Source organism: Neovison vison, chromosome 5 (assembly GCF_020171115.1).
Source record: "Neovison vison isolate M4711 chromosome 5, ASM_NN_V1, whole genome shotgun sequence".
Taxonomy (NCBI): domain Eukaryota; kingdom Metazoa; phylum Chordata; class Mammalia; order Carnivora; family Mustelidae; genus Neogale; species Neogale vison.
In genome coordinates, this window is record NC_058095.1 from 152,457,861 (window position 1) to 152,483,563 (window position 25,703).

Below are 25,703 nucleotides of genomic sequence, written 5' to 3' on the forward strand. Positions count from 1 at the left end.
GGGGGGACTGGGGGTCCCGGGAGCCGCGGCCCCCGCCAGCCCCACATGCCCAGGCAGCCCGATCTCACCGCTCTTACCATGCTTGGAAGCAAATCCGCCGCCTCCGCCGGCATCCGAGGAGGGGGCGGTCCCGTCTACCCGGCCCGGGCCGCCTCCCGGGCCGCCGCCGCCCCACCCCTCGGGAGCGGGAGAGGGCCCGGTCTCCCGCGGCGGCGGCGGCCTAAGGTCCGGGCGTCCAGGCCGTTGCTATGGCAGCGCCCCCGCCGGAACCTGGAGCGAAGGGCGCGCCTGCCGGGGAGCGGTCAGCGGGCGCCCAGGGCCCTGCGGGACCAGAAAAGACGTCGTGGGCGAGCGCGTCCACCCGGAGAGGGGATCTCCTGGGCGCTGGCTCCCTGGGCTACTCCCCTCCCTGGCTCTGGGGCTGACGCACCCCAGTTCCTAAGGAGCAGACAGCCACATCCCCCCACCCCACCCCCACCCCGGCACTTTCTCGGGCCCAGCTGCCAGCCTCCGGTTGTTTTACTCCCGCCCTCGCCCTAGGTTTTGAGATTAGAAATGCTACTCATCCTTATCTTTCACACACAACTTAAAAAACGTTAAGCAACAAAACTGTAAAATGAGATGAAGGGGAATTGGCTGCAAAAGAGCAGAAAGACACTTTTGCCGTGTAACAGGAATATTCTGAACTTTCATTGTGCTGTCTGTTGATTACCTGGTATACACATTTATCAAAATTTATCGAATTGGACATTGACGATGAAGGGTGCATTTGTTTATTATACCGCAAAGAAATGGTTTAAAAAATTAAATTAGTAGCTCATTCTATTTGATGGGACCTTTTCTCAATTCCTTATACCCAAGACCCTTTTTAAAAAATGGATCTTTCTTCCTCTATGAGTTGCCTACCTAAATATAAGATACTGATAGAAGTACAAATGAAGGAATTTCCCCAGATAGTGATACTTCACTTGTCTTTCCAAATGGATACACTCTCAAAATGTGAAGGTTAAAAAAAAATTATATGGAAGGGAACATTACCCATCAGCTTTGTACCATCAAGTTTTACCTTAACTTGTGTGGCAGCTGCATTCTGTTATATGGAGAGGCTAAAATATCTCTAGCAGCAACTTGCAGGCCACAGGCCTTTCATTCTTGGGGTCCTTTGGGTGCTGCCCGTGGCTACCACAGGGATCAATGAGCTGAGGAAAAGCCACACATTCCTCAATCCACCGGGGAGTCCCTGCTTGGAACAACCATCAGGAAATTTTTTTTCTTTCCTAACAGCCAGATATGTGAATAGAAGAAAAGAAAATACAATTCAGGGTAACTTAATGCAAAGTTGTAATGTCAAATATTTTTAGCACTTTCCAGATACTGCGAACTAGAGATAAATTCACATAAAAGCATCCAGGAAATTGAGAACACACTTCATATGACTTCATATGACTTCACATAAACTGTACATGCAAATAAATTTTAAGGGGGCCTTTGGGGGAAAAAAGAACTATTAACCGTTCACGCAGCTGGCATAAAAGACTTACAGACCTAGGTTCAAAGTTTGAGTCTTCCATTTACTTGCTGCTTGACCTAAAACAAGTTATGTCAGCCTCAGTTTCCCAACCTGTGTAAGGGACGTCAGGATACCGACCTGGCAGGTCTGTGGGCTGTGGGCTCCATCCACCGGGTTGCAGGATCAGCAGGAACAAAGGCTGTGATTTCTCTTGCTCACCGTTATGTCCTCAGCACCTGGCAAAGTTCAGGCACAGAGAGCGTTGAGAATTTGCCAAACAGACACGTGGATAAGGAATAATTGAATGAATTCGGCGTCTTGTTAAGTAAATGTCAGATCCCGGTCCGTATCCCCTGTATTTTCTCTGCCTCTGGCCTGTCAGGAAGAGTCATCCATGCTCTGGACCCAGGCCCTCGGAGCTGAACTTGCGGGGCTCTCCGCGCGCCCCCACTGCGGTCGGAGGAGGAGGCTGCGCGCGGGTCCGGAGCGCCCATCTACGTTCGCTGCCGCCACTCTGGGCGCAGAGAGAGCCGCTCGGGGGGCCACCCTTGCCCCTGGGCTGAATCACGGCCCCAAGATGGCCGGAACAGGAAAGATGGGGGCACGCTTTCCCGTTCCCTCCGCCCCTCTTGTCGGGGCCGGGCGGCAGCCCCGCGCAGCGCCTCGAGTCCCGGGCGCACGGCGGGTGGCCCGCGGAACCCGCAAAGACAAAGGCCAGCTTACACGGGCTCCGGGGAGGTGCGGGGGAGAAGGGAAACGGGGAGTCGGGGGCTGCCGCAGCCACGCCAGCGGGGTCTGCAGTGCCTGGGCTCGCGATGGGGGGAAGCGGGAGGAGGCCCTGGCTATGCCGGCACAGAGATGCCGGGTCGGCCGCGGGCTCCCAAGGGCTCCAGGCGCATCCCGGGCCTTGGCTCACCCCAGCTGCGCGCTCCTTGGCGGGCGCCGGGCGCTGCAGGCGGACGGGGCCGACGCTGGGGACCCAGACCCCAGAAGCGCTGCGGGCGCGGGCGGGGCCCACGGAGGCCGAGGAGCAGCCGAGCGGGAAGCGGCGGGCCGGCTCCTTCTTCCAGGGCGCAGAAGGAAGCCTGTCTGGTTTGGGCAAGTTGTGGCGCGGCCGGCCTGGCGCCTTTCGGGCCCTCCCAGACTCCCGGCCGCGGGCTCCTCGGAATCCCCCACCCCCCTCCCGCCCCCCTCCCCTGGATGATCTCCCTCCGGCCTCTCCGCTCTGCGTCCCAGCTCGTCTGGCAGCTGGGCGGGACCGTGCGCGTCTAGACCGCAGCGCTAAAATGCACTCCGCCAATCCCGCCTTTGGTGCAGACACGTGGTGCCGGGGCGCGCTCTGTTGCTGGCGGGGGTGTTCTCCCCGGGAAGGCTTTTCAAAGAGAAACCAGATTCAGTCCAGCCCTGCAGCTGGCCTGGCCCTCGACTAGCTAATTTACTATGGGTGCTTTATGTGAATTCTCTCCCAAGAAGAGATGCATTTTAATCGCAGAAGTCTTGCAGATGCAAGGAACCTTGAAGAGGCTTTCTGCTGCAGCTCTGCATTTGAGTGACGTGGAAAATAGGGTTAGGGACTCTGCCTGCAAGCACGCAAGGATGAATCCCACGTAGGTTTCCGCGTCCGCTTCGGTTACGTCCGCTTCAGGACGCAAAGCACGGTTCTCTGTTGGTAGAAAGTTTGACAGACGTGGGGAGAGGTGATGCCCTGGGACGAGTAGTGTGAAAACATATATATATATATATGTATATACATATATATATATATATATATTTTAAGACTTTATTTAGTTATTTGACGCAGAGAGAGAGACAGCAAGAGAGGGAAGGAAAGCAGGGGGAATGGGAGAGGGAGAAGCAGGTCTCCCCCTGAGTAGGAAGGCCAGTGCGTGTTTGGTCCCAGCTCCCTGGGATCATGACCTGAGCCAAGGCAGACACTTAATGACTGAGCCACCCAGGCGCGCCAACTATATTTTTAACCTAAAATTGGAACACTTGGTTGAGAATTGGGCAAAATTCAGTATTTTAAAATAAGGAGTAACCCAGAAAGTATGGGTGTATCATTTTAACAACCATGAGATTGGCCCAGATTGAGGAATTTGAGTGCCTTGAGTACAAAATATTAGTGTCTGCTGTAGCAAAAATTGTTTTTCACTTAGAAAGGGGTAACTACAGAATCTTTGCTGGATGGTAACATGTTAACCTAAAATGCCTTTCCTTGTGCTTCTCCCTCACCCAATCAACTTTGTCCCGTACTTGATTTAGCACAAAGCTTCAAACATCATAATGCTTTAATAAGGATTTATGTGAATTTCTTTTTTTTTTTTTAAGATTTTATTTATTTGACAGGACAGAGAGATCACAAGTAGTGAGAGAGGCAGGCAGAGAGAGAGAGGGGAAAGCAGGCTCCCCACTGAGCAGAGAGCCCGATGTGGGGCTCTATCCCAGAACCCTGGGATCATGTCTGGAGGTGAAGGCAGAGGCTTTAACCCACTGAGCCACCCAGGCGCCCCATGTGAATTTCTTTCTTTAGTTTTTACTTGAAATCATCAGGCCTAGGAGAGCCTTGGTAAGATTTTTAGACTTGTTGAATTTTAAAATACTTAAATTTGAAAGTGAATCCAAGATCCCATAAAAATTTTCTAAGGTAAAATGGGTAAAGATCTCTAGGTAGAATTTTCAGGCATTATAAAGTATAAAGGCCATTGCTTTCGAAGTCTATACTCCGGAAAGCTTTGTGGTATGTGAGTGAGTGAGTGAGTGTGTGCAGGATGATGTACAACATTGTTTGATGATACACCATTTGAGTTACTTGTATCCTCCATTCTGCATTGTCAGTACATTACCCCATGGATGCAGAGTTGGAAGAAACAGGTTGACTTTGGCCTGGCACAGCAGCAATCATACATTCTTGATCCTTTCAAACCTCTTATAGCAATTAGCACAGCCCAGCAGGGAGTGGCTGTGATAATTAAATAATTCAATTTTATGAAACTATTTAAGGGCATCTGACTTTGGCTCAGGTCCTGATGTCAGAGTCCTGGGATGGAGTCCTGCTTCAAGCTCCCTGCTCAGCGGGAGTCTGTTTCTCCCTTTCCCTCCGCCTGCCACTCCCCCTGCGACTCCCCCTGCTTGTGCTCTGTCTCATTCCCTCTCTGTCAAATAAATAAATAAAATCTAAAAAAAAAAAAAAAAGAAAGAAAGAAAGAAAAAAAAAGAAGAAGAAAGAAAGGAAAGAAAAGAAAATCATAAGGAAGGAAAAATACATTTACAGTACTGTCCTGTACTTTTTTTTAAATTTTTTTAAAAGATTTTTTATTTATTTATTTGACAGAGAGAGATGACAAGCAGGCAGAGAGAGAGGAGGAAGCAGGCTCCCTGCTGAGCAGAGAGCCCAATGCGGGACTCAATCCCAGGACCCTGGGATCATGACCTGAGCCGAAGGCAGCGGCATAACCCACTGAGCCACCCAGGCGCCCCTCTGCACTTATTTTTTAAAAAAATCCGTGTATAAATGGACCTGCACAGTTCAAAGCTGTGTTGTTCAATGGTTAACTCTCCTCTGTCCAACAACAGAAGAATACGTGTTCTTCTCAAACTCGCATGGAACGTTCAGGAAGATAGACCACATTCTGGGCCATCAAACACACCTTAACAAATGTAAAAGAATAGAAAGCATGCAAAATATGTCCTCAGATAACAGAATTGAATTAGAAATCAATAGCGCAAAGATAGCTGGAAAATTTCAAGGTATTTGGAGATGAAACAACACAGTCCTATATAGTACATGGCTCAAAGAAGAAATCTCAAGAGAAAAAATTAATTTGGAACTAAATAAAAACAGAACTTACAACATTTGTGAGATGCAGTGCTAGCAGGGCTTAGAGAGAAATTTGTTGATTAGAAGCAAGTTGCTTTGACTCACACCCAAGGGGGCAAGCACTCAGGTTTGCCTTTTGAAGAGAGGAACATCAGAGATTTCCGAGTCTGTATTTTGAAACCATCACAGCAACCATAACTCCCTTTGGTGGTTCCTGGTGGCCCAAGCAGTGAATTGCCTGTGGCAATTTCAACTCACAATTCAACTGTGTATAACTAACTCGGGTCTGGAAGATAGGTTAAAAACAAATACAAGGGGCGCCTGGGTGGCTCAGTGGGTTAAAGCCTCTGCCTTCGGCTGAGGTCATGATCCCAGGGTCCTGGGATCGAGCCCCGAATCGGGCTCTCTGCATGGCAGGGAGCCTGCTCCCGCCCCCACCCCCACCCCCGGCCACATTCTCTGCCTAACTCTCTATGTATTAGTGATCTCTGTCTGTCAAATAAATAAATAAAATCTTAAAAAAATAAAAATAAAAACAAAAATAAAACCCCAAGCCTAACCATCAAGGAAGGTGGCTCAGTCCTGGTCTTTGTGGTAGGATGGAAGGGATCATACAAATCAAATAAGGACTTATAGTTTCCTGACATGCCACCCTTTGGAGCCACATGATTCATCTATCACAACTGGGTGTTCACGAGGTTCGGGCTACTTCTACTGGAACCCGATTACCCTGGCCACCGTACTTCCCGTGAGGATGACCAAGCTCCGTTTACCTCTGGTGGTTAGCACTTCTACGTGGGCACACACATCTTGAGCTCCCCCCACTCCTGAGATCTGGGAGTGACAGCTCTCACACCCAGCATTCCGAGTCTAGAGGAGGCTTTTTGTACAGAGCTGTCACTTCTCATGGGAGCCGGGTACAGAATTAGTTCACCACCCCTTCACGCATCCTTCCTGCTCTGCTGAGGCTGGGAAGTGAAAAAACAGGCTTCCCCGACTCCTTTCCAGCTCGTATTCTAGAAGCAAATTGTTTTCTGCCAATTAGACACACTCTTGAATGACATGAAAGAAAGATGTGAGACAGAAGCAATTCTCCTGCCACTCCATATCCAAGGCTATGTAGATCAGAGCATTGGTAGGTAAAGGCAGCCACTGACCTAAGCGTGTCTAATCACAACTTTCAGCACTGCAAAGGGGCGGTTGAGACAGTGGTAGCTTTTTTTCTTATCAGAGGATAGAACTCCAGAACTTCACGACTAGGGTGCTGCTCCCCTCCATACCCTCCCCCGTCTCTTTCAGTGATTTTGCAAGCATCTAGTTGCGTGCAATTATCTTATTGCTTAAACTATCTGAAGCGGCTTCACCTTCTTGCCATAAAGCGATACTGATACCCCTTAATCTATACTTCTCGTTACTAAAATGAGAGTCTATATAAAAAATGTGGTGAAGAGGGGCACCTGGGTGGCTCAGTGGATTAAGCCTCTGCCTTCGGCTCATGTCATGACATCAGGGTCTTGGGATCCAGTCCCGCATCGGGCTCTCTGCTCAGCAGGGAGCCTGCTTCCTCCTCTCTCTCTGCCTGCTTCTCTGCCTACTTGTGATCTCCATCTATCAAGTAAATAAAATCTTTAAAAAAAAATGTGGTGAAGAAGTGCCTAGACTCGGTAAGTATCAGTTATCCTATCCTTTATTCCCTCTTCCTCAAGTGTCTGAATTCCTCCTTTTATACTTATTAAGGGATTTCTGACTTTTGGGCTACAATTTGTTGTGGGACAAAGTTCAGTGCATGTTTACGTTGGGCAAGCTTTCCCCAGCTGGTTACACTCTGAATACATTGTCTCTGGGAGGTACCCATATTTGTACATTCCCCCAGATAGTCTATAGGGACCACGCTCCTGACCTAGCAACCTCAAAGTCTGTTCCCACATTCTTCCAATTTGGGGGGATATAAGTTAGCGAACTTCTGCAACTCCTTCTAGGCTCCTAACTCTAATGTCCACATATTCAGGATTGCCTCCCCTTCCCCCTACCAAGGCATAGCTAGTTGCTGTTGGAATAGTGTGACTGGGCTTCTGAAGGAAGTTGTTAGTTCTCACATGCAAAGGTGACAATGTCTCCTATCCTCCGTCAAAGAAAGCAGGGTGAGGAGTTACTTCAGGATGCTCTGAGATCTTCAGTTCCTTCATGTCAGTTGCTCTCAAACTCTCATCAGCGTCCCCTGGAGGACATGCCAACCCCAGACAGCTGTGCAAGCCCCTAGAGTCTCTGAGGTAGTAGGTCTGGGGTAGGGCTAGGAAATTTGCATTTCTTTTAAATTTTTATTTTTATTTCTTTGAGCAAGAACGAGAGAGATCCCACAGGAAGAGGGAGAAGCAGACTCCCCGCTGAGCAGAGAGCCCAATGTGGGGCTCAATCCCAGGACAGCGAGATTATGATCTGAGCCGAAGGCAGACCCTTGACGGATAGAGCCACCCAGGTGTACCGAAAATTTGCATTTCTAACAAGTTCCCACAGGATGCCAGTGTCCTTGGTCTGGGGACCCGTGTGTCTCTGAGCTGTACTGCGTTCAGTCTTACAGATCCTCTTAAATGTTGCCTTTTCTGTTTGCCGGGATGCACTGCCTTCGGTTCACTTCTCCAACCTCCATATGAAAGACTTAGAAAGACTTGTGAACCCAACTCTCAAAATCAGTTTCTGGGTTTGGTTTGAACATCCTCGGTCTCACAGCTTTAGATTGGAATCCCTTTTAATTTTATTGTTGTTGTTGTTTGTTTGTCAAAGACAGAAAAAACTGAACTATAACCAAGGTGAAATTTTGAGATTTGATCTCCTTCTTTTGTTTTAAGTTATACGTTGAGGGGAGAAAACAGCCATCATGCCTGGTTGTTCGCCATCCTTCATCATTTAAATTGGTCCGTGCAGCAACTACTAGCCTCCCAGAGCCCCAGTCATAGTGAAAGAACAGTGAATATTAATAGAATTGATATGGAATTAATGCCTGTGAATATTAATGGAATCTCACATTCTTTTGTTTCCTATTAGCCAAGTAACTCATTCTAAACACCCCACATTTCCCCAAGGATGCCCATTTTCTGGCACCAATTTCCATAATAATTAAGTTTCTTTGCTTGTCAACAACAGAAACTGATTTTGCTAATGTAAAGGGGTTGGGTGACTGGCGGGATAGTGGCTAGCTCACATGACCAAAGGAGAAATCAACCAGGCTTCACGAAAGACAGTAACCAGGTAAGCTCCAGAGCTCCCTAGAACTCAGGTCACTCCCACTGCTACAGGATCATTCAGCCGCTTCTTCCTCCAGTCCTTTGGAATTCCACTCCAGACTGCGATTCCTGTGAGCAGGCATGAGATGGACCTACGTGGTGTGCTCTGTGGTGGTGGCAGCAGGAGGCTCCGTGATCATGATACAGTCAGTAGGTCCGTACCCAACACAACTCTGGGAAATGGTAGGGAGCCTTTCCAAAAGGAAGATATTCCAAGCAGAAGGTTAACATACCTAATACAGGTGGGCCAGCATGTTGCTTTCCTTTCCTATCCGTCATCTGCGGGGGAACCACCGCCAAGGTTTTCGTGAAAACCCTTATGGAGAAGACCATCCCTCTTGAGGTTGAACCCTCAGATACAATAGGAAATGTAAAGGCCAACATTCAGGATAAGGAAGGAATTCCTCCTGATCAATAGAGACTGATCTTTGCTGGCAAACCCCTGGAGGATGGATGTACATGGTCTCAAGACAACATTCGTGTGTTGAAACTTAGTAGTGGTGCTAAGAAAAGAAAGAAGGGGCCAAGAAAGAAGTCTTATACCACGCCCACGAAGAATAAGCATAAGAGAAAGAAGGTTAAACTGTCCCGAAATACTATAACGTGGATGAGAATGGCAAAATCAGTTGCCTCCATGGGGAATGCCCTTCAGATGGGTGTGATGCTAGAGCTTTTATGGCTGGCCACTCTCACAGACGTTGTTGTGGCAAATGCTGTCTGAGCTACTGCTTCAACAAGCCAGAAGACAAGTAATTGTGTATGGGTTAATAATAAAAGACATGAACTAACATTTAAAAAAAAAAGTCTAATATGGACAATGTCAACTCTCCCCTTCAACACCCAGCTCTAGGACCTTTCTTTTAGGAAAGGTACCCTGATGCTTTTCTTCAAAATATTCTCTCTCCCTAAACTGAAGAGTCAAGGTTTGAAGATGCAGGTATCACAGAACAAGGGATAACACCTTTATATTCCTTTGAATAATTTGGACTTTTGTCTCTCAGGGAGGTAGATTCTTTTCACCAGATACAAGGATCCTAACCAGCTCAAGACAGGACAGTCACTGCTGCTTAGAAAAAGATAGAAGGTTCACCTGGGTGGCTTGGTTGGTTGAGTGTCTGACTCTTGGTTTTGGCTCTGGTCCTGGTCTCAGGGGTTTGAGTTTGAGCCCCAAGCCGAGCCCTGTGTTGGGCTCCCCGAGGAGTCTGCTCGAGATTCTTTAACTCTTTCCTCTACCTCGCCTTCCCCCCGCTTGTGTTCTCTAAATAAATAAATAAAATCTTTAAAAAATAAAAGATAGAAAAACCAAACACATTTATAGGAATTTTCCCATTCTTCTAGGGATATAAGCTATTGCTTGGTGTTTCCATCTTTCTTGTTCGCCTGCCTTCTGATTTTACTTTCACCTGGAAGAGTGAGGGGAGACAGGGTTCAGACGCTGGCTTTGTTCCTTGGCCTATTCCTTGTGAAAGCCAGTCCTTCTCTCTCTCAAGGACACATCAAGTCTTTATTCCAAAGGGTAAGATGACTAACCGGAACCAAGGCACAAAAGAGAAGTCCTGGAGAGTTAGGCAACCAGAAATCATATGTGTTGACTTTCACCAGATTACACTGAAGTATCTAAACAATCCCCCAAATATCGTTATTTATAATAGAAAATTCTGTTGTTTATGTTTTACATCAGTTTTATGTTTGGGGTGCCTGGGTGGCTCAGCGGGTTAAGCCTCTGCCTTTGGCTCAGGTCATGATCTCAGGGTCCTGGGATTGAGCCCCGCCTCTGGTTCTCTGCTCTGCGGGGAGTCTGCTTCTCCCTCTCTCTCTGCCTGCCTCTGCCTACTTCTAATCTCTGTCAAATAAATAAATAAAATCTTGAGGGAAAAAAAAAGTTGTATGTTTGCTGTGGTCTCCTTATGGGACCCAGACCAAAGAAGCGGTACCTTTCTGGGATGTGCTTTTCTTTTGGCAAAATAGCCAAGTCACATATTGGTTCTTAAAGTCTCTGAGAGAGAATGAGATACTGAAAGTGGTAAACTGGGCAGTCTGGATGAAGGGTATATGAGGATATTTTGTGCTATCTTTGAAACTGCTTAGGATATAGGCTGCCTCAATATCCGAAAATAGGGCATTCCTATAAAATCTTCTGTAAGCTGAAATGATGGAAAGCAAAGAAACAATTACATTAATTTATACGGAAAATGTTTTGAGTACTCCCAGACCCCCAAACTTACCTCTCTTAGGCTTTTCTGATACCTTAGAATGCATGTTGCATAAAACAACTTGAGATAAAACGCCAATGCTCAGAGACATGCTGCAATGCTTGTGGCTTGTGGCTGCAACACTGAGTGTAGTGCCCGGGGAAGGGACTTGGTGACGTCACTCTTGCCCCTAATGGTGCTCACTGCCTCTATGAAGGCTAGCTGCAAAACAGAGGCTGAACGCTATTTTTTGCTTTTTTTTTTTTTTTTTCCTCATCAAAGAGAGAATCCTCTCAAAAAAAAAAAAAAGAGAGAGAATCCTCTCCTGATTTCTTTTGGTTAAACAGGTACTAATGTTGGTCTTTGGTAAAAGTGAAAGTGCATATCATAATCATGAACTTTTGAAAGGACAGTGGGGTCAGGGTACCTGTATAAATTTGTCTCATTCAAAGGCATTACACGGGTGTGTTGACTCACTCTGTTGTACACCTGAAACTGATAAGTACATTGTATGTTAACTAACTGGAATTTGAGTTAAAACTTTAAAAAATAGTGAAGGAGGGGGCACCTGGGTAGCTCAGTGGGTTAAAGCGTCTGCCTTTGGCTCAGGTCATGATCCCAGGGTCCTGGGATCGAGCCCTGTGTCAGAATCTCTGCTCAATGGGGAGCCTACTTCCCCCTCTCTCTTTGCCTGCCTCTCTGCATACTTGTGATCTCTGTCAAATAAATAAATAAAATTTTTAAAAAATAACAATAATAAAGGAAGTCCAGAAGGAAGCAGTACGAGTCTGTATACCGGCTCCTTGAAGTTAGTAAGTGTCCCCCCTTCTCCCTGCTCTCCGCAACTTTAGACATGTCCTGCCTCCTTGTGGCTGATGGTGGGTGCTGCAGCCCCCACAGTCACTGTCAATCCAGGTTGACTGCATGGAGGAAGGGGGAGAGTATCTGTGTAATATTTACATGGAAAATTATGTCCAAATAAAGTTAGGAAAAATAAGTGATTTGTGTAAACACATTTCTTTTTAAAATTAAATTTCGATGATTATTTTAGTTAGGTATCATAATGGGGCTCCTGACAGTGATGAATCCAGCCATTTAGGGCTAGAAATTAAGGATTTCTAGAAGTTTGAAGGCCTAGACATTTAGGATTGTGACAAAAGGATCAGCAAAGGGGAAAGAGGATCTAGTAAGACGTGAAGCTTTGTGAGATTATTTTTCTCAGAGGCAAATATAATATGTGAGTCCAGAAAAAATTTCTTCCAGAATGACTCATAGGAATAGTATTCTGGTGTTCTTGGCATGGTAAAAATGACGAATCTGTGGCCTTTATCCTTAAATAAGTTTTTGCTAAATTTCCTATAGCATTGAATGCTTAGCAATGACTAAACCAGTCCAGATCTTCTCTTATAAATGACTTGAACTTTCTGTCTGGCTATCTGTAGTATTACTTCTTTTTCCTTAGAATTTGGCACTTTCACCTGAATATGTCTCAAGAGTGACAGTTCTGAGATTATTTTTTCCTGGCACAAAGTGTGTTCTTTGAAAGTACGGAGTATGGGGTGTCTGGGTAGCTCAGTTGGTTAAGCATCTGCCTTTACTCAGCCAGGATCCTGGGGTCTTGGGATCGAGCCCTTCCTTGGGCTCCCTGCTCAACTGGAAGTCTGCTTCTCCCTCTGCCTCTCTCTCTCTCTCAAATGCATAAATAAAATCTTTAAAAAAGGTACAGATTCAAGTCCTCTTGTCTTAGAGAACTGTCTTATGTATTGACTGATACATATGTTCTCTTTCTGTTTTTCCATTTCCTACACCGGGAACTCAGAACTGTGTGTATAATCAGATATTGCTTGCCTTTCTTTCACCTTCATTTCTTTCTTGCTAATCTTTATTTTAATAAACATTTTAATTGAGTTAAAATATACCTATGAAAACTGCACAAATCATAAATGCACAGCTCAATGAATTATATGGAAAGTAACACACCCTTGTAGCCACAACCCATATTCTAACTTTTAAAAAAGTTTTTTTTTTAATTTTTAAAAGATTTTATTTATTTATTTGACAGAGAGAGATTACAAGTAGGCAGAGAGGCAGGTAGAGAGAGAAGGAGGAGGAAGCAGGCTCCCTGCTGAGCAGAGAGCCCGATGCGGGACTCGATCCCAGGACCCCGAGATCATGACCTGAGCCGAAGGCAGCGGCTTAACCCACTGAGCCACCCAGGTGCCCTAAAAAAGTTTTATTTAATTTCATTTTGCTTTCTTTTCTCATTCCTATTCTAGGTTGTTGTTTTTTTTTTAAGAATTTTTTTTTTAAGATTTTATTTATTTATTTGTCGGAGAGAGAGAGAGAGAGCACACAAGTAAGGGGAGCATCAGGCATAGGGAGAAGCAGGCTGCCTGCTGAGCAAGGAGGCCCATGCAGGACCCAATTCCAGGACCCTGGGATCATAACCTGAGCTGAAGGCAGATACTTAACTGATTGAGTCACCCAGGTGCCCCGGATGCCCCAGTTTTTCTAGGTTTTAAGCACGATTCTCCTTCCAGTTTGAACTTCATTGTGTAATGGCTTCTTTTTCTCTCACACACATTTTTTTCCTGAGTTCTGTCAGCTTTCAACTCTCATTGCTATCTCTCCATTTCCTTCCTAAACTCTTTATCTTCACTATGTTCTTTTGATATATTGCATATTTACAGGAAAGTGGTAGATACCAAGTATGGACTATCTATAATCACACAATACGTGCAACATCTAAATTTGTTATGATCTGTGGTCCATCACCAGACCAAAATACATAACATTTCCTATATATAGGATCCTGTATGCTCTTCTCAGATAATACCCCTGCCCAGATATAATTTCCATTCAGACCTCTATCACTCTACATTAGTGTTGTTTATTCTTGAACTTCTTCATATAAATGGAATTATTCAGTAAATAGTCTTGCGTATTATTATTTTTATTGGTGGTAAAACATATGTAATGAAAATTGATCGTTCTAATTATTTTTAAGTGTATAGTTCAAGATCATTAGGTATCTTTACATTGGTGTTATGGTACATAGTCCTTTGTGTTCGCATTTTTTAAAATCATTATATGAATGAGTTTATCATAGTTTTTTTTTTTTTTCAACCCATTCTCCTGTTGAGACACCTTCAGTTTGTGGCTATTAGGAATAAAGCTGCTATGACTATTATTGTACGAGGCTTTTGTGGACGTATGTTTTCATTTCACTAATAACCAATAGCTGGGAGTGAAATTGTTAGGTTATTGAGCAGACACAGACTTAACTTTTTAACACATTAGCAAACAGTTTTCCAAAGTTGTTGTACCATCTCATGCTCACCAGCAACTTATGAGAGTGACAGGTGTTCCAAAAGCTTGCAACCCTTGAGATTGCGGATTGTTGTACATTTTAATGTAACGTGTAGCAAAGTAGTGGTACCTCCTCCAGGGTGTAATTTGCATTTCTTTGATGATAAGTCATGTTGCACACTGTTTCATGTGCTCAGTGGCCACTCCATTCTGTCCTTTTCAATTACATAGCTTTGAATGAGCTGAAGTTCTCCTACAATCGTTTTTGTGGGAAGTTTGTATTGTGTCTGTTCCATACTGGTCATCATGTTTCTTATGACCCAAGGATTTGTATGAATTGGTCTAGGTTTTACTTCTCCCGTGCAAAGGGAGAGAGGTAACCATAAAGCTGATCATCGTGTGAAGTTTCTCTTCCCTCCTTCTGCCGTGGTGGTAAATTGCATCCCGGAAACGATAGTTAATAAGTAAGTGAGTCATGTTTCAGGTCCATATCTTTGGTCTCTTGGAATCAAAGTGTGTCCTAAGTAGCTTCTGTTGCCAACAAATGCATCTCATTCTTCTTGCTGCAACAAGATATTTGGGCTCTGCACTCTAAGAAATGCCTCTGAGTTGGAAGAAGTATCTTGTCACATTTTTTTAGGTGTGCATTCTAAAGCAGGCATCTCCTGTCTGATTCCTCTACTGTGTGGTATCCTTCCCACTGAGTTGGAGACCCAGCATGCTCCTACATTTTGCTAAGGTTTTAATTAGCTTTTCTGTTTCTTATTTGTTGTGGTGATGGTGGTGGCCTTGGGCGATTCCCAAGAAGAAAAGGAGACACTGTCCAGACACTACCATCTTCAAAGTAGAAGTTTTGATAAATATCAATTACCAAGTTAAAGCAGTTTGCTTTCATGTTTTGCTGAAATTATTTTTTCCTTGAAACATGAACAACAGCTACATTTTATTTAGGAATTGATTATATTAGAATGATTTTTCATCCACCTGTTAACTTGATGTATTTCACTGAAAGATGTTCTGATGTTGATCTATCCTTGTATCCCTGGATCCCATCTTCTTGGTTACCTTTCATTTTTAGCTGCACGTATTTGGTTTGGAAATATTCCACTTAAGACTGCTTCATCCAGGGGTGCCTGGGTGGCTCAGTGGGCTAAGCCTCTGCCTTTAGCTCAGGTCATGATCTTAGAGTGCTGGGATCAAACCCCACATTGAACCCCACATTGGGCTCTCTGCTCAGCAGGGAGCCTGCTTCCCCCTCTCTCTCTGCCTCCCTCTCTGCCTACTGTGATCTTTCTCTCTGTCAAAGAAATAAATAAAATCTTAAAAAAAAGTCTGCTTCATTCATCCTCATAATTTACTTGATGATTTTTTTTCTTTTCAATTTTAGCACCAAAACTCTTAAAATGAGTCAGAGAGATTTTCGTCTTTTAAAAAATAACTCTGAAATACTTTGTGTAAAGAAGGAATTACAGTCTGTGGGGGCCAGTGGTTTTTTTTAGGAAGAGACCTATAATTACTAATTCACTATCTTCAATAGCTTACTCAGTCATTCTATTTTTCTTTTCATCTCTACGTTCAAATTTGGTGGCATAAAGACATTCAGTGTCTTATCTTAAAAATCAAAATATCTCCACCATGTTTGTCGTTATGTGCTTTTATTTATTTATTTTTTTAAGATTTTATTTATTTATTTGACAGACAGAGATCACAAGTAGGCAGAAAGGCAGGCAGAGAGAGAGAGAGAGAGGGAGAAGGAGGCTTCCTGCTGAGCAGAGCGCAACATGGGGCTTGATCCCAGGACCCTGGGATCATGACCTGAACTGAAGGCAGAGGTTTTAACCCACTGAGCCACCCAGGCACCCCACGTACTTTTATTTTTAAATTAAGTTTAAATTATTTAAAGAGAGAGTTAGCAGGGGTGGGGCAAGGGGCAGAGGGAGAAGGAGAGAGAATCTCAAGGAGACTTGGCGCTCAGCAGGGAGCCCACCCCAGGCTTCATCTCAGGACCCTGAGATGATGACCTGAGCCAAAATCAAAAGTCAGCCGCTCAACAACTGAGCCCCCCAGGCACTCTAGTGTGTGCTCCTTTTAAATTCTAGTGTGTCTTTTCTCGTTTTTCTTTTGTGAGTTGTTTTTGTTTGTTTGTTTGTTTTTGTTTTGTTTTTTGTTTTTTTGGTTTTTGTAAGCTTGCTCAATTTTTGTCTGTTTTGTAACTTTTGTCAGTAATGACCTTTTTGGTCTACATCCCTCACATTTCTTTGCCATTCTCAATATAGTAATTCCTGCTCATTTTTTTCATTATTTCTTTCCTTCTGTTTCTTTATTTCTATCTCAAAGTGTTTTAGCACTGAATGCTGAGCTGAATGCATCATTCATTTCACTTGCTTTAGGAGCATTCCACAAATTATGATAATGTAGCTTTTTCATTATCAACTTGCTTTGGGTAATTTGGAACTTTCCCAAGACTAATTTAGAGACAGGTTTTTTTTTGTTGTTGTTGTTATTCCTAAACACATGACTTGGAAAAAGTCTGTTTATTGTGGACTTTCATTTAACTGCACTAAGTCAGGGACATGAAACATATGATAATGATTCTCAGTAATTGGTACTTTCTTTGTGAACTAGGATTTGGTAGATTTTTAGAAGTATTCTATGAGTATTTGAAAAAAAATGTCCTATTTGGTAGGCAGAGTATCCTCTCTCTCTCTCTTCATACAGAGCTGTTAGATTAAGAATTAGATAAAGCTCTTTTAATTTTTGCTTGTATTTACTAAGATTTCCTAGGAGTTTCTACTCCTACTAAGATTTTTGTATGTGCTTTGTCTAAGAGTTTCTGATAGTGATATGTTTTGAAATGTCTTCTACTATTAATTCTCTCACAGTGTTCTAGAGTTTGTTCAATCTAGTAGGTTCTGAGTGTGTGTGTGTGTGTGTGTGTGTGTGTATTTGGTATTTTCTGTTGTTTTTTTTTTTTTCAAATTTCAGGGGCTAATATATATATATTTTTATTTCTAAGAGTTTTATTAATTGTTGTGGTGTGTTAAATAATTCCCTTCACCCCAAAATTCAAGTCTGAGAGCCTCAGAATGTGACTTTATTTGGAAATAGGGCCTTTGCACATGTAATTGGTTAAGAAGAAGAGGAGAGAATACATAGAAGAATGCCACATAAAGATGGAAGCAGAGATTAGAGCAGTGTACTACAGGCTAAAGGAATGCCAAGGTTTGTTAGGGGCCACCAGAAAGGAGGGAAAAGCAAGGAAGGTTTCTTTTTTAGAGCCTTCAGAGAGAGTATGGCCCTGTCAACTCCTTGACTTTGGACTTCTGGTTTCCAGAACTATAAGAAAATAAATTTCTGTTGCTTTTAAATAATACACTTTGTTACAATTTATTATGGCAGCCCTAAGAAATTGATACAATTATTTACAACTACCCATTCTCATTTTGTTTATGCCTGTTTTGTTCTGTACTTCCTTTCTTATGTTTATGGATGTATTATATTGGATGTATTGTATGGGTGCTCTTATATTTATGTCTATAAAGCATCCTTAGTCTATAAAGTTGATTTCCTCTTATGTGAGCTTAGGTTCTGTTGTTGATTTGTTGCCTGTCTTTCTTAGCATTACAGTTTTTTTTTTATAAGATTTTATTTATTTATTTGAGAAAGAGTGCACGAGCAGGTGGGGAGGGGCAGAGAGAGAGAGAAGCAGACCCCCCACTGAGCAGGGAGCCCATGTGGGGCTCCATCCCAGGACCCTGAGATCGTGACCTGAGCCGAAGGCAGCCGCTTAACCGACTGAGCCCCCCCAAGCCGCTCCTGTAACATCACAGTTCTTGATGTTTTGAACTTTTATTTTGCAGTTCTATTTTGAGAGGAGAGGGAAGTTTTTGTTTATCTGCTTTCTTGTTTTTCCATTTTTCTTTTTTTCTGTGCTCACCCTCTCTTCTCTTCGCATCGTTGGTTCCAGGCTGATGTTGCAGAGCCCATCAGGAGCGGCTAGATTCCCCTTTCCCGGGTTTCTACAATTCCGCGTAAGTAAGTAATCATAACAGAGCTGCTTGCGGTGGTGTCAGCGCCAGGGAGAATGGGGAGGCTGTCTCTTTGGTCCCTTCCTAGATCTAAAACATGGGCTAGTATTACCATGGCTTCTGCTTACATGTAACTTTGTGGGTTTCCCCCCCCCCTACTTTTAGTCCAGGGAAATGTTTATCATGGCTTAGGCCCTAGCTAGGACCTTTTGTTTGCTTGTTTTCACATTTTAGTTTCCATACCACTGCTCCGAATTTGAAATAGAGTCTCAACGAGGGAGACTTTTTGTGTCTTCTTGCCAGGTGGCCTTTCCAGAGCCTAGAGAGCTTCAAAAATATTTTAGGGGTGTCTGGGTGGCTCAGATGGGTAAGCGTCTGCCTTCAGTTTAAGTCCCGATCTCAGGGTCCTGGGATCGTGCCCCGCACTGGACTCCCTGCTCAGTGCAGAGCCTGCTTTTCCCTCTCCCTCTGCTATTCCCTCCACTTATGCTCTCTGGCTCTATCCCTCTGTCAAATAAATAAATAAAATCTTAAAAAATATATGTTTTAGGCTACACTATTTCATATTGCAATTTTGTAGAAATTAACCGAATGAATGTAACCTGGTTACTCACCTGGTCCTACCCCCATCTATCCCATCTATTATCCTCCACCATACACGCCAGATTTGTTTGCTTCTCTCCACCTCTATTTCCGCTGTTCCCACCATACTTCAAGCCCCGGTCACCTTATATCCCAAATGCTGCCTAAATCCCATCATGTCAGCCCTTTGAGATTTCGTTGTTCAGTAGAATAAGAGCAAGCCTCCCTGAAAGTGGCCTTGACAGCACTCTATGATCTAGTTCCCATCCTCCGCCTGACATCATGTCATCCTGCTGTCCCCTAAGGTTATCACATTTCAACCTGTTATTCCTAAAACACACTAGGAATGTTTCCAATTCAGAGCCTTTGTATTTTCTAGTTCCTCTGTCAGGCTACTAAATGGGCTGGCTGCTTTTCCTAAATCTGGCCTCATTTATTGTCCTCCCCTGACCCCCACCCATCAGTAGTCCTATTGGCTCTGCCTCCAACATATTTTCCAAATCCTGCCACTTCTTTCCATCTTCACCAGTACCATCTTGGGCATAAAACCTTCTAACTGGTTAAGGCTTATTGACTATCAGGGTGCCCCAACAAACTCCCCAGTGCCTCTGAAGTTATGTGCAGTCATGTCACCAATTATGGCCAATGGAAATGTAAATGACATCTGTCACTTTTGGATTCAAGCTCTATTTTTCTTTCCATGCCTTGATTGTGTCCCTGAAATTTTGGTAAGTTGTATTTTCATTTTTATGCAGTTCTAGTATTTCCTCATTTCCCTCAAGACTTCCCTTTTGACCCATGGGTTACTTAGAAGTGTGTTGTTTCCAAGTATTTGGATGTTCTTCCTCTTACCTTTCTGTTACTGATTTCCAGGTTCATTGTAACATGGTCAGAGAACATACTTTATATAATTTAAATTCTTTTATAATTGCAAATATTTTAAATTGGTTAAGGTTTGTTCTATGTTGTAGGATATGGTTTATCATGGTGAATGTTCCTTGTGCACCTAAAGAGATTGTGTATTGGGTAGAGTGTTCTATAAATCAATTAGATTCAGTTGGCTGATGAACAATTCTTCCATTGATTTTCCTTGCTGATTTTCTGTCTACTCATTCTACTTATTACTGAGAGAGGAGTGTTGATGTCTCCAACTACAACTGGAATTTGTTTCTTTCGTCTTTCAGATCTGCTAGTATTTTGCTTCAGTTCTTTTGAAGTTCTGCTGTTAAGTGCTTATCATTTAGAATACTTAATCTTCTCATTGAATGGATCCTGATCCTTTTTTTTTTAAGATTTTATTTTTATTTGACAGAGAGGGAGAGATCACAAGCAGGCAGAGAGGCAGGCAGAGACAGAGAGGGAAGCAGGCTCCCCGTCCAGCAGAGAGCTTGACGTGGGGTTCTATCCAGGACCCTGAGATCATGACCCAAGCTGAAGGCAGAGGCTTTAACCCTCTGAGCCACCCAGGTGCCCCGATCCTATCCTTTTATTATTATGTAATGTCCCTCTTTATCTCTGGTAATTTTGTTTTGCTTTGAATTCTATTTTGTTTGATATTAGTTATTCTAGCATTTTTTCTTTTTTAATGTGTGTTTGTTTCCACAGCTGTGCAGAGATCTAGTACATTTTTTAAAAATTGTGGTAACAAATGGATAGCAAAATTAGCCCATTAACCACTTTTATGCATACCTTTAGTACAAGTATATTCACATTGCTGTGCAATAGAACTTTATCATAATGTACAATTGAAACAATAGCTCCCAATTTCTTCTGCCCTCAATCCCCTGGGGATCACCATTCTACTTTGGTTCTATAGGTTTGACTACTTTAGATATTAGTGTTCTTTAGATTAGTGTCTACATGATAAGTATTTTTCCATCTCTTTACTTTTTTTATTTGTTTGTTTGTTTAAGGAGAGAGAGAGAAAGTGCACACAAATGAGCAGAGATGGGAGGGGCAGGGGTAGATAGTGTGGGGCTTGGTCTCATGACCCCGTGATCATGACCTGAGCTGAAATCAAGTGTCAGGCACTTAACCCACTGAGCCATCCAGTTCCATCCCTCCATCCCTCTACTTTTTTTTTTTTTTTTTAAGATTTTATGTATTTATTTGACAGACAGAGATCACAACCAGGCAAGAGGCAAGCAGAGAGAGGGGGGAGGAAGCAGGCTTCCCGCTGAGCAGAGAGCCCGATACAGGGCTCAATCCTAGGACGCTGGGATCATGACTTGAGCCGAAGGCAGAGGCTTTAACCCACTGAGCCATCCAGGCATCCCTCCATCCCTCTACTTTAAAAAAAAAAAAAAGTTTATTGAGTTATAATTGATATGATTTACCCATTTAAAGTGTACAATTAAATATTTTTAAGTATATTCATAGATACGTGCAACCATCACCACTGCCTAATGTAAGAACAGTTTCATTATCCTCAAAAGAAACGCCATACACATTAGGAGTCAGTCCCTATTCTTCCCTACTCCCAGCCCCGAATATTACTAACCTTCTTGCCTCTATAGATTTACTTATCTTGGTCATTTCACATAAATGGAGGCATACATTGTGATCAGTTTTTCACTTAACATAATCTTCTTCAAAGTTCATTCATATTGTGGCATGTATCAGTACTTTATTCCTTTTTTAAAAGATTTTATTTATTTGAGAGAGAATGAGAGAAAGCTCCCTGTCCCTCCCCCCCAGCATAAGTAGAGGAAGGAGCAGAAGGAGAGGGAGAAGCAGACTCTCCACTGAGCAGGGAGCCCAATGAGGGCCTCAATCCCTGGACCCCAGGATCATGACCTGAGCCAAAGGCAGACGGACGCTTAACTGATTGAGCCACCTAGGTGTCCCACTTTGTTCCTTTTTTATAGTCAAATAATATTTTATTGTATGGATCTAACACAGTTTATATACTCTTGTTGACAGACACCTGAATTGTTTCTCCTTTGACTATTAAGAACATATAATAACAGGGCGCTTGGATGGCTCAGTAGGTTAAAACCTCTGCCTTTGGTTCAGATCATGATCCCAAGGTCCTGGGATCAAGCCCCGCATCAGGCTCTCTGCTCAGCAGGGAGCCCGCTTCCTCCTCTCTCTCTGCCTGCCTCTCTGCCTACTTGTGATCTCTGTTTGTCAAATAAATAAATAAAATCTTTAAAAAAATTAAAAAAAAAACAAGAACATATAGTAACTAAGAATGTCTGTAACAGGATTTTGTGTGAAAATGCTTTCAATTCTCTTTAGCTGGAGAGGAATTGCTGGGTCATATAGTAACTCTATATTTAAACACTTTGATGTTTGTTTTCTAAAATGGCTGTGCCATTTTACAGTCCCAATAGTATTATGTGAGAGTTCCCATTTCTCCATATCCTTATCAACTCTTGCTATTGGTCATCATGATTATAGCCATCCAAGTGAGTATGAGGTGGCATCTCACTGAGTTTTTGAGTTGCATATCTCCAATGGCTAATGATAATGGAGTATCTTTCTATGTACTTACTGGTCATTTATATAAATTCTTTGGGAAAATGCCTATTCATATTCTTTGCTAATTTTTAAAATTGTGTTGTCTTTTTATTCGTGAGTTATATACACACACACACATACACACATACACACCGTCTGGATACGAGTCCCATATCAAATATATGATTAACGTTTTTTCTCCCATTCTGTTTATTGTCTTTTCATTTTCTTGATGGTGTCCTTTGGAGTATAAAAATTTTTAAATTTTTATGAAATCCAGTTTAATTTTTCTTCTGTACGTGTACTTTTGTTGTTGTATCTAAGAAGGCTTTACTGAACCCAACAATAAGAAGATTTACTACTCTTTTCTTCTATGAGTTTCATAGTTTTAGACTTTATAGTTAGGTCTATGATCCAACTTGAGTTAAGTTTGTGTGGTCTAAGGAAAGGGTCCAACTTCATTCTTTTGCACATGATTATCCAGTTGTCCCAGCATCATTCATTGAAGTGACTAAATTTGTCCCATTGAATTGTCTTGGCATGCTCATTGAAATTAATTGACCATATGTAAAGTTCATCATACCATGTAGAGAGCTTATAATTGATGTTATTTCTTTTATTATCCATGTTGACATTATCTGTCATTTAATTATTTTTTATAACATTTACATTTAATGCAGTTGTTTCTATACTTGGATTTAGATGTAAGGATATAATTTAGATATGAGATCTGGATATCTAGATATCTAAATCTATAATTTAGATATAAGATCTGGAAAATAATAGTAAAGTCCTATGATTTGTGTTTTTATAAGAACTTCACAAGAAATCTTGACTATTAGAATTTCACTTAATTTAGAAAGTTTGTTTTGAAGCGTTTACCCATTGCATATAAAACATATTATACTAACATTAGTTTCATATAATCAAATCAGAAGACATAGAGCTTTCCCTATTTTAAAATTTTTATTGAGATATAATTGACATCATTGTATTAGTTGTAGGTGTACAATGATTTGATACATGTATGTATTGTAAAGTGATTATAAGTTTAGTTAACATCCATCACCACACAGTTACACTTTTTTTCTTATGATGAGGACTTTTAATATCCATTCTTTTTTTTTTTTTAAGATTTTATTTATTTATTTGACAGAGAGAGAGATCACAAGTAGGCAGAGAGGCAGGCAGAGAGAGAGGGGGAAGCAGGCTCCCCGCCGAGCAGAGAGCTCAATGAGGGCCGGAGATCATGACCTGAGCTGAAGGCAGAGGCTTAACCCACTGAGCCACCCAGGGGCCCTAAAAGGAGCTTTTTTTTTTTTTTTTTTTTTTTAAGATTTTATTTATTCACTTGACAGAGATCACAAGTAGGCAGAGAGGCAGGCAAAGAGCAAGGGAAACAGGTTCCCTGCTGAGCAGAGAAGCCAGGACGGGCTCAATCCCAGGACCCTGAGATCATGACCCTGAGCCTAGGTGGCTCAGTTGGTTGGGTGTCTGCCTCTGGCTGGGGTCATGATCTCAGGGTCCTGGGATCAAGCCCTCACTTGGGCTCCCTGCTAGCCTGAGCCTCCTTCTCCCTCTCCCTCTTCCCTGCTTGTTCACTCACTCTCTCAAATAAATACATAAAACCTTAAAAAAAAAATCCGTTCCTTTAGCAACTTTCAGTATACAATATAGTATTGTTAACTACAGTCTCCATGTTGTACGTTATGTCCACAGGACTTGTAACTGGCCGTTTGTTTGAACCTTTTGACCACCTTCTCCCATCCCCCCTTTCCCACTTTTGGCAACTACCAATTTGTTCTCTGTATCCATGAGTTTTTTTAGTTTACTGTAGGATCTCACATAAGTGAGCTGTACATAAGTGATCACATAAGTGATCTCACTTATGTGAGATCCTACAGTATTTATCTTTCCCTGGTTGACTTATTTCACTTAGCATTAATGCACACAAGGTCCATCCATGTTGTTGCAAATGGCAGGATTTCCTTCTTTTTTTTTTTTTTTTTTTTTTTTTTTTACGGCCAAGGAATAGTTCTCCATGTGTGTGCACACTTGTGGGCATGCATGCCACATTTTCTTTCTCCATTCATCCATTAATGGACACTTAGGCTGTTTCCATGTCTTGTAAGTCATGGTGCAATGAACATGGGTGTGGACAAAGAGCAATTTAAAAAATCAAGTATTCATTCCAACTGTCCAAAGATACATCTGCTTATCATAAGTATTACATGAACGTTTTAGTCAACACTCGTTTTTATACTTATTGGTAAACTAGTAAGTTTGCATTTGACCATAAACACAGAAGAGCATTCCTGTTTGACCCCAGCTAAAACGTCACTGGGGTATGACATGCACTTTGGACTGTGTTGGGGACGCCAGAGGAAACGGTCTTGAACAAACTTAACGGTAGAGTAACTTGAATCTCATCCTGTTCAAGTTCCCACCTCTCTTGCTGAATTTCCTCTGATGAATGCAAGATGCAAGATCTGTTCTAACGGGTACCACTCCCCCCCGCCCCCCGCCCCGCCCGGGCTGACGTGGGCTACACTCCCCAGAGCGCCTCGCTCTCTTAGCTGCTGTGGCTCCCCGGTTTCTTCTTCACAGAATCTTCCAGAATTGCTCTCTTTCCTGGGCACGCTGGCCCGCGATGGGGGTTGGGGTGGGGTGGGGCGTCACAGGCTTCCAAGCCATTCTCCGGGGCTTTAGGTCACTAAGGTACTTCTCGGCTGTCCCCGAAATGCTTCGAGCTCCATCGGCAACTGCTACTCCACCGAGCTCCGGCCTCTGGCCGTTCTTGCGCACTTTTCCCTGGAGTCGCTGCTCCTTCCGAGACGCTCGACTGGCGGTAGCAGGCTCTGTGCAGCTGCTCACCGGTCCGTTCCGAGACCCGCACCCCAGGCGCGCGGGCTTCCTGGGAGAAGGAAGCTTGGTGGCGGCTTCACCTTCTTCTGTGAACAGCGCACCGGAAAAACCTCCTCCCAGCTAACCTACCGCTCCGGGAGCGACCCGAAAAGGCACCCGCCGCCTGCGCATGCGGACTCGGCAGCCGCCACACAGGCGCCGGGGCCGCCTCCCTCCGACCCGCCGCGGCCGTTTGGAGCTCCCGCATATCAGCGCGAACCACGACCCCGGCGAACCCAGTAGGAGAGCGGCCGGGAAGAAGGCGATTGGGCGGTGCCGGCGCGCGGGGCGTAGCGGCGCCCGGGCCCCGCCCACCGCTGCCTTCCTCTGCCGGGCGCCAGCTGCTGCTTAGGCCTGAGCGAGAGCCGACGGCGGGCGGGCGCAGCTGCAGCCTGAGCGCCGGCGGGGCTGGTGGGCCCCGCACCCTCTCTCCTCCTCACTGCCCGCGCCCTCGGACATGGTGGCCCCCGGCTCTGTGACCAGCCGGCTGGGCTCGGTGTTCCCCTTCCTGCTGGTCCTGGTGGACCTGCAGTACGAAGGTGAGTCCTGCCCTGCCCTGGCTGGGGGAGCGGGCGCCCGGCCCAGGCCCCCTGGCGCTTCCCCGCCTGCATCCGGGCG

At 43.8% G+C, this 25,703-nt stretch overlaps 2 protein-coding genes and 1 pseudogene across 4 annotated transcripts in view; 2 read left to right on the forward strand and 1 right to left on the reverse strand.

Moving 5' to 3' along the window:
- The window catches only part of DZIP1 (DAZ interacting zinc finger protein 1), a 51,595-nt gene extending 48,941 nt beyond the window's left edge, over positions 1–2,654 (reverse strand). For 2 of the 3 annotated variants that reach the window (XM_044249972.1, XM_044249970.1), the window contains exons 1-4: positions 2,427–2,654; positions 1,649–1,746; positions 1,067–1,277; positions 78–321 (exon numbers count right to left, since the gene is read on the reverse strand). In XM_044249972.1, coding sequence (XP_044105907.1) covers positions 78–113 — 36 coding nt within the window. In that variant the 5' untranslated portion in view covers positions 114–321; positions 1,067–1,277; positions 1,649–1,746; positions 2,427–2,654. The remainder of the gene's footprint in view (positions 1–77; positions 322–1,066; positions 1,278–1,648; positions 1,747–2,426) is intronic. The other variant, XM_044249969.1, reaches the window with a different exon arrangement.
- LOC122907488 lies at positions 249–9,361 on the forward strand (annotated as a pseudogene).
- A 16,055-nt stretch (positions 9,362–25,416) lies between these two features.
- Positions 25,417–25,703, forward strand: part of DNAJC3 (DnaJ heat shock protein family (Hsp40) member C3) — a 61,082-nt gene continuing 60,795 nt past the window's right edge. Inside the window, exon 1 of the mRNA XM_044249973.1 lies at positions 25,417–25,624. Within this exon, the coding sequence (XP_044105908.1) occupies positions 25,543–25,624 (82 nt within the window). The 5' untranslated portion in view covers positions 25,417–25,542. The remainder of the gene's footprint in view (positions 25,625–25,703) is intronic.